General features: G+C 49.2%; 1 protein-coding gene across 1 annotated transcript; it reads left to right on the top strand.

Annotated features, from left to right (window-relative positions):
- The first annotated feature begins 6,877 nt into the window (after positions 1 to 6,877).
- LOC119269422 (RING-H2 finger protein ATL74-like) lies at positions 6,878 to 8,058 on the top strand. The gene has a single exon (XM_037551250.1). The coding sequence runs from the start codon at positions 7,147 to 7,149 to the stop codon at positions 7,762 to 7,764; it is 618 nt and encodes a 205-aa protein (XP_037407147.1). The 5' UTR covers positions 6,878 to 7,146; the 3' UTR covers positions 7,765 to 8,058.
- The last annotated feature ends 1,015 nt before the right edge of the window (positions 8,059 to 9,073 follow it).

The raw sequence follows: 9,073 nt of genomic DNA, 5'->3' as shown, positions 1-9,073 counted from the left end.
AATCGTTTACACGGTTGCTCCTCGAGCTGTTTCCTGGAGGTAGGAGAAGGCAAGGCAAGGCAAGGCTAGCGCGGAGATCTCTGCGGGTATGGCGTACTGTAGCCACGCCTGCCCTTGGAAAAGGGGTGGGAGTGGACCTTACTATGGCCACTCCCCGTCCCGTCCCTCTTTATGAGGGCATGGGGGTTGTTGGCGTCGCGGGCCGACTCCCCAAGGCCGGCTTCTCTGGAAGTCGCCACTCAGGAGTCGGCTTATCCTGAAGTCGTCCCTGCCACTCGGCCGCGAGTGGGCAGTCGGCCGCCTCGCCGCCGACTCTCAGAAGGCGGCTCTTCGTCCTGGGGTCTCAAGGGGCGCAGTCTGCCTCAATGTCTTGAAAGGTTCTGGGCCTGGGTTAGCCTACCCGTGGCCCATTACTCCGACACCTTTTGTTTACCGGAGTTCTTCATGAAGGTTCTACATGATGGTTCATCAAGGATTTAATTTCCTTCTCGAAGTGTTCATCAACATTCTTTTCTAAGGAGCTCAAGTATTCTTCTTCGTACAGTCCGGAGTGCAATTCTTTCTACCATATTTTTGGAGGTGGTATTATGCCATTCTTGATAATTTGAGTTCATGTTCCATGATTCACATGTTGTTAAGAATGAGGTATTTTAAATCCATCAATCTCGTCATTGGAGTTACCTTGGGTTATATTTCACCTAAAGCTTTCCCTAAGGATTGTTGCTATTTATGGTGCTTATAAAGGACCCAAGTTCTTCTTTATCCTCCCGATGAACTACTTTCTCGTCTCCTTGTTCATACCAATCCAATTCTTTTTCCCGTGAGTGGCAGGTTGTCAACTCATAATTTGAGATGTATTCTATAAGACCATATCAGGCGTATTCTTTTCGTTGTTGGTGTTCCAACAACTACGCTCGACCCGTCTCCTAAGGATGCCTTCTCAAGATCTTTTGTGGCATAAGATGGCATTTTCTTCTCCATTCTTTTATTTCAATTATCTATCTTCTATTCTTTTTTTCCGGAGCCATTGTGATGTTGCTCTTTTCTCTCATCATCTTGGATCGTGTTCTTTTCGTGCTTATCCATTTAACCGGAGTGTTGTGCCCTTTTTGCTCGAGTTCTTTTCACCTTATCAAGCCTAGCATCTCTTTTCTACCGGAGTGCTGTCCGAATTTGTTCTTCCTTGTTACTTTTCCCTACCGGAGTGCTTTCAACTTTGTTCTTCTTTGTTGTATTCTTTCTTTCAATTTGTTCAACCTTTTCAAGGTTCTTTGGTTTCACTTGTTTGTCAAAGAAGCAACTTAGTTTTACCTCTTCTCTTTCTCTTCCGTTTTTCCCTCCGGTGCCATTCTAGATCTCGGGACGATATCCTCTCGTAGTGGTGGAGTGTTGTAACGCCCCGAGACCATTGTGCCAGGTGTCCTTCAGTTATTCGCTGTGGTTGTCTTGTCATTGCTTGCGTGTCATGCATTGCATATCATGTCATCATGTGCATTTCATTTGCATACATGTTCGTCTCATGCATTCGAGCATTTTCCCCGTTGTCCGTTTTGCAATCCGGCGCTCCTATGTCACCCGGTGTCCCTTTCTACCTCTTTTCATGTGCGGGTGTTAAACATTTCTGGATTGGACCGAGACTTGTCATGCAGCCTTGGTTTACTACCGGTAGACCGCCTGTCAAGTTTTGTGCCATTTGGACTTCGCTTGATACTCCAACGGTTAACCGAGGGACCGAAAAGGCCTCGTGTGTGTTGCAGCCCAACACCTCTCCAAAGTGGCCCAAAGCCCAGCTAAACCCCCTCCATCATCTCGGTCGTTCGATCACGATCGCGTGGCCACAAACCGCACCTCATTTGGACTCTCCTAGCTTCCTCTACCTATATATATGTGATCCCCTCCGAAATTCGCGCAGATGAAACCCTAAAAACTCCTCCCCGCGCCGCCGGACACTCCTCCCCGCGCTGGCCGGACATGTCCACCCCGCCGCCACATCACCCCGACGAATCAGGGGCCGCCACATTAGTCGCGCCACCGCTCCGGGCCAACAGCAGCGCGACACGTCGCCACGGTCCTTCCCCACTTCGCCGCGCCACCTGCCAGGCCCGTTGGGCCCAGCCGCGGCCCTCCCGGCCCGGTCGGCCGTCCCGCGCGCCGCTCGCCTCCGCCGACGAAGCTCCGCCGCCGCCTGCTCTCTGCTCGCCGGCGTTCATGCCTGCCTCGCCACCGGCTTTCCCCGCCGCCGTGCGCCCTCGCCGCCGCGGGCCACCATCGCCGGTGCCGCCTTGCGCCGTCCCGACGCCGCCTTCCCTCGCCGTCGCCTCCCTTCCTCCGGCCCCATCCAGATCCGGCATGGAGCTCGCCGGATCCGCCCTCCTCGCCGGGCCCGACTGCGTCACCGGCGACAGCCGCCGGAGCCGAGCTCCCTCAGGCCGCCGCCGCCCTCCATATGGATCAAGAGAGACCCGATCCGCTCCCTCCGTTGACCGCGCCCGCGTGGGCCGGCCTAATCGTCCTCGCCGCGGCCCAGCTCCGTCCACGCCGGCCCACTCCCTCCGGCCCGGTGTATTTTTTCGCGAGGTTATATTTCTCTAAGTCCCCAGATTCCAGTTTTATGTGCCTCTTTTCATCATGTCATAACTCTGCCATCGTAGCTCCGCTTTGGGCGTGTAGCATACCGAAATGTTCGTCTCGACGGGTACATCATTTCATCTCATTGCATAATTTTCATTTGAGCTCATCTTGATGCCCTAAATGCTATTGGAAGAGGGCTATGTGATGAATTTGTCAGGTCTGTTTCATCAAATAGCTTTTTATCATTTTTGCCATGATTAATGTGTGCATGCTATGATCCTGAGCTCTACATGTGTTTTGTGATATGCCATGCCATCTTTACAGAGGTGCTTGCCATGTATTTTTGTGACCTTTGTGGTGACTAGCACAAGCTTGCAAAGTAGCGTAATCGGTAATGCTGATTTCAGGGACTTAGAATTTCAGTAAGTCCTTGTCCTGTTTTTGTTTTTATGCCATATGTTCATGTTGTTTCCTAGTGATCCGTGCCTCTTTTGAGGATGATCAGTAAGGATGTTTTGTTAACATTGTGGTGCTCTATCCATCCATGTCTTTGTTTGCATTTATGAAGCACCCTAGCTTGAGTCAATCGAGCTCTACTTTTGCTATAAAATGTTCCTGGCAGATTGTTGACATGTTTAGCGATTTTGTCGAGGATGTTGCTATTGATCCGTGCATGCTATGATGTTGTTCTTGCCATGTCTAGATTCTATGCCATGTCTTCTTCATGGTTGTATGCTTAGTTTGTCATGCCATGCTTTGTAGTGAGTGCATCGAGCTCGTAAACATGCCTACTCGTTAACTGATTTGCATGCTTCAGTTTTTTCACTAAGTCTGAGATATGTTTATGTTTTTGCCATGTTCACATGCTTGCAATTGTATTTTTTGATCCCTTTTTGCTCAAGGTCACTAAGGGACTTTTGTTAAGTGCTTTGAGTAGCTTCATGCCATGCCTTGCTTTGCCATGTTAAGTTCCTGTAGCATGTAGTTTTCATGCTCTAAAGTGTGCTTCCTGATGATAAATTCCAGACTTGTGTTAATTTCACTAAGTCTGAAACCTGTTATCATTTTCCCTTTTGCCATGCTTGTTTGAACCTGTTAATGAGTGAATTAGCCGTAGCTCAGTGTTCATCTTTTGTCAAGCATCTTGAGTAGATCCCTATCATGTATTTTGTTGTCATGTTTGAGTGTTGTAGCATATTTATTTTTATGCATTTAGATGGTCACTTGCTGATTATCGCATACCGGTGCCATATTTGTTTTGCTTATCATTTTCAAACCGTGCATCCGATTCCGGTGATCTTTATATCGATTTCGACCGAAATCAACTCACCTTTCTAGTGGCACTCTCGGATTTCCAAGTTGAGGCCAGGTTCAATCATTCCTTTGCAAATCATGCATATGCATCATATACCGCATCCCGCATATCATACCATGTTCGTGTGTTGGTTGTTTACTATGTTGTGTGCTTCTTTCCGGTGTTGCTTCTTCGGGTTGGTTCTGATTATGTCGCGTTTGTGAGGACCCGTTCGACTACGTCCGTTTGTCTTCTTCATGGACTCGTTCTTCTTCCTTGCAGGATTTCAGGCAAGATGACCATACCCTCGAAATCACTTCTATCTTTGCTTGCTAGTTGCTCGCCCTTTTGCTATGCCTATGCTGCGATACCTACCACTTGTTTATCATGCCTCCCATGTTGTTAAACCAAGCCTCTAACCCACCTTGTCCTAGCAAACCGTTGTTTGGCTATGTTACCGCTTTGCTCAGCCCCTCTTATAGCGTTGTTAGTTGCAGGTGAAGATTGGAGCTTGTTCCATGTTTGGAACATGGATATTTTGTTGGGATATCACAATATCTCTTATTTAATTAATGCATCTATATACTTGGTAAAAGGTGGAAAGCTCGGCCTTATGCCTGGTGTTTTGTTCCACTCTTGCCGCCCTAGTTTCCGTCATATCGGTGTTATGTTCCCGGATTTTGCGTTCCTTACACAGTTGGGTTATAATGGGAACCCCTCGATAGTTCGTCTTGAATAAAACTCCTCCAGCATGGCCCAACATTGGTTTTACCATTCACCACCTAGCCTTTTCTTTTCCCTTGGGTTTCCGGAGCCCAAGGGTCATCTTTATTAAACCCCCGGGCCAGTGCTCCTCTGAGTGTTGGTCCAACCTGTCAGCTGCCGGTGGCCACCAGGGGCAACTCTGGGCTGGCCTACCGGAACCTTGGACAATCCGGTGTGCCCTGAGAAAGAGATATGTGCAGTTCCTATCGGGATTTGTCGGCACATTCAGGTGGCTTTGCTGGTCTTGTTTTACCATTGTCGAAATGTCTTGTAACCGGGATTCCGAGTCTGATCGGGTCTTCCCGCTAGAAGGAATATCATTCGTTGATCGTGAGAGCTTGTGATGGGCTAAGTTGGGACACCCCTGCAGGGATTTGAACTTTCGAAAGTCGTGCCCGCGGTTATGGGTAGATGGGAATTTGTTAATGTCCGGTTGTAGAAAACCTGAAGTTGATCTTATTTAAAATACATCAACCGCGTGTGTAACCGTGATGGTCTCTTCTCGACGGAGTCCGGGAAGTGAACACGGTGTTGGAGTTATGCTTGACGTAGGTTGTTCTAGGATCACTTATTGATCATAGTTTCTCGATCGTGCTTTTGCCTTCTCTTCTCGCTCTCTTTTGCGAATATGTTAGCCACCAAATATGCTAGTCGCTTGCTGCAGCTCCACCTCATATCTTTTCCCTACCTATAAGCTTAAATAGTCTTGATCGCGAGGGTGCGAGATTGTTGAGTTCCCGTGACTCACAGATACTTTCAAAACCAGCTTGCAGGTGGCGTTGAACCATGCAGGTGACGCAACCAAGCTCAAGGAAGAGCTCGATGAAGATCTTATCCTTTGTGTTGTTTCGTTTTAGTTGATCAGTAGTGGAGCCCAGTTGGGGTCGATCGGAGATCTGTGTAGCATTTGGGGTAGTCTTCTTTTATTTTGGTTCCATAGTCGGATCTTGATTGTATCTGGTTGATGTAATGCTTTATTCATGTATTGTGTGAAGTGGCGATTGTAAGCCAACTATGTATCTTTCCCCTTTACTTATTTACATGGGTTGTGTGAAGATTACCTCACTTGCGACATTGCTTTCAATGCGGTTATGCCTCTAAGTCGTGCTTCGACACGTGGGAGATATAGCCGCATCGAGAGCGTTACATTCGAGGAGCTCGCGGCAAAAGTATAAATCCGGGGTGTTTGAGAAACATTAAAATAAACACAGTTTGAAACCAATTTTGTCTTTTTTTTATCATGAGATCCTCCAATGTGTAGACACCCCGAAATTCTGGAAGGACATCAATCATTTGAGCATCTTGGATGACAAAAAAATGGAATTTTTCTGCTATTTTAACTGTTCACCGGGTGCAGATGATCTCGGACACCATTTTGAATTATTGAGCTATTCATCTTTTCTCTCTCTGTCTAACAAAAAAGTGGTATATAGTAGTACAAGAGAAAGTGAACTAAGTAAATGTGATATTGGTTAGCATCAACCTAATAAATCAAAGAGAAAGAAACTCCACGTGAAAGTGGACATATTTACTCTTTTTAGAAACTTGAGCACAACATAAACCGGATGTAAAAATATTTTACAAAATGACTCTTTTTCATGACACCGGGCACTAGGACGCCATCGTAGATACCGTGACACCTTTAGCCCGGAGCAGTCATGCTAGACAACACGACACCATACCCTAGCCTAGACCGCTATGCAAAAGGGCCAGTTTTTGAATTGTTTCATATCGGTTTTATTTTGTGCTGAGTTTTAAAGAAGAGTCCAATATATTCATTTTCACTAGAACCTGCAAAAGCAACCCTACGCACCTCCGTGCCACGGCAACGTGCCCTGCTTCCCCTTTAGCCGTGTGTGAGATCCAACAAAATCCATGGAGCCCAGCCCCGCCTTCCATCTGCTGGCTACTCTATTCTACTATCGTCCAACACAAAAGAAGGCAGGTTTGCATCAGCGCGCACGCGCGTGGCCATCCCATTTGTAGTTTTGCACCAACCGAGGCAGCACAACCGTACAACCAACAAGTGCGTGTGCGTGGCACCGGCAAAGCTGGCCAGATATTTCTCCGGCCAAGGCGTGCGCGATCATTTTGGAGGACCCACCGCACAGACACAGTGTGACCCGCAACCCAACCCCCTCCCTTCCCTGCCCCCTGGTCCAACAGCCGGCGATCAGGCAGCCGCTCCTCCTCGTCGTCCAGATCTTTATATAAAGTCCCCTGGCCATTCTCTTTCCCGGCCCATCACCACGGCTTGATTTTCCATCGCCCCCAGCGATATCTATCCGATCGAAATCCAGACAAGAAAGCGGTCCTTCGCTCGCTCTAGCTCGCACTCACTCATCTGAGCCTCAGCTTTTCCGAACCGTAACGGGTGCGAGCTGGTATATAAAGTGCGTGCAGCGCGCCCAGGCCCGCGGCCACATTATAGCAGCCGCTCCTACGTCCACGTCCTTCTACAAGCCAGCGACTGGTGCCCATACCTCCGGCGCATAATTGCCGCGGCAAGGGAGGCGATGGGCGCGCACACCCGGTCCATGAGCTGGTACATGGGCCAGACGGGCTCGCAGGCGCCGTCGAGCGCCGAGAACGGCGCGCAGCGCGCGCTCAGCAGCGGCGGCGGCGGCGACGCCAGCTTCGACACCAACATGGTCATCATCCTCGCCGCGCTGCTCTTCGCCCTGCTCTTCGCGCTCGGCCTCAACTCCCTCGCGCGGTACGTCATCCGGTGGGCGCGGCGCGCGTCGCTGGAGGCGTCGGGCGGCGGGGAGCTGGACGGCGCGGCGTCGGCGGCGTCGGCGGGCGGGCGGGGCGGGCTCAAGAAGCGCACGCTCAGGAGCCTCCCCATCGAGGTGTACGGCGCGTGCGCGGCCGCGGGCGGGGGCGGCGCCGCGCCGGCGGACGACGTCTGCGCCATCTGCCTCGGCGAGTTCGAGGACGGCGAGAAGGTGCGCGTGCTGCCGCGCTGCGGCCACGAGTTCCACGTCCGCTGCGTCGACACCTGGCTCGTCTCGCACGACTCCTGCCCCACCTGCCGGGACTCGGTGCTCAGCGGCGCGGCCGCCGCCGGGCGCAGCGGCGGGCGGCCCGGGAGCGCCGACGCCGCGGCCGTCGAGGTGGTCATCGCCGCGTGACCGACGTGGACGGGTGGGCGCCATCCGTGGTGGGCCCGCAGATAGGATTGTTTCGCTTGGAGTACAGTAGAAAGTATCCTGGCCGTGACCGCGTCTGTCTGTGTGACTGTGAGAGAGAGATATTTTTTTGACGTTGGTGGTCTGCTTAGCTTCGGTCACGGTCAGGCTTTACCGCTCGTCGACAGCACGTACATGTACCGCCTTGTGCATCTTCCGCTTACTGTACTGTCGCTGTTCCGTGTGTGTATATACAAAAAGTGGAGATGGTATTAATAGGATAGTGGAGTTCAAATCGCGCTCTGTGTTTGCATCCTCTGTTTTGTACATACATGCGGGATCTTCCACCAAGTTTTGTTGCCTGTTTAGTAGTTCAAGAGAGTCGATCATGGAATGTGTTTCTAATCCTGAACTCATATGCACATCGTATGAACAGTAAAATAAAAAAAACATTTAAAAAAACTGATTTTTTTTTTGCAAGAAACTTTGCTTGGTTCTCTATCTGCATGTAATTTTTCGTGATTTAGAAACTCCATATGTGCCGGTCATCTTCTTCTACCGAACTCATTTCTCTTTGAACGCCGAAATGGTCTCTACTATGGTGATTGAGCGACGTTTTGTGTAAAGCTTCATTGATGACCTGATAGTGATCCTCAACATAATTCATCTGATGCTCGCTTTCGCTAGGTTTTAGGGTTTTGTTTTCATCTTTATTTTCCCTGAATGGTTCAAACACTAGAGAATGGTGCTATTCTTACACAATAGGTTTACAAAAAGCTTACACATCGGTTCAATGGTTATTTTCACATTTTGCTCTATGTGGTTATCCCACCGCATGCAATACATTTTTTTTTTTGCAAAACCAGTATGTAGCAATAGAATTTCTGAATCCCGGACAATCAGTTAGATCCTGCAGACGTAATATATTCACAATACTTAATGAAAACGTGCACTAAATATTATAGCTGAAGCAAAAAAGGAGAGGGTAAGGAAATTATCATATTCATGTCTCATATCGTCATCCAAGGTTGTAAGATACAATAAAATGTTACTGGGTTTGCTAGTGCCATGGAGATTTGGAGTGTGGCCATATATCGCTTAACACAAGGAGGAACGAACACTCGCCCGCGTAGCATTGTGTTCATGGGACAGGCGGGCCACGAAGAGTTTATAAAACCTGAACTGCTCGTTTTCTTTTCAACAAACACAAATATGTCAGAGTGGCTGGAGATGTCGCTTTTGACCGCCGCGGCGTGGGATCAAACCATGCTGGCACGTGTGCCTATATGTATATATCAAGATAAATCTTTCA

The sequence above is a fragment of the Triticum dicoccoides genome, chromosome 3A (genome assembly GCF_002162155.2).
Source record: "Triticum dicoccoides isolate Atlit2015 ecotype Zavitan chromosome 3A, WEW_v2.0, whole genome shotgun sequence".
Taxonomy (NCBI): Eukaryota; Viridiplantae; Streptophyta; class Magnoliopsida; order Poales; family Poaceae; genus Triticum; species Triticum dicoccoides.
This window is presented reverse-complemented; position numbering and strand designations above follow the sequence as displayed.

What these genes read in the sequence shown, in the direction of transcription:
- LOC119269422 (XM_037551250.1), top strand. Translation starts at nt 7,147, where the DNA reads ATGGGCGCGCACACCCGGTCCATGAGCTGGTACATGGGCCAGACGGGC.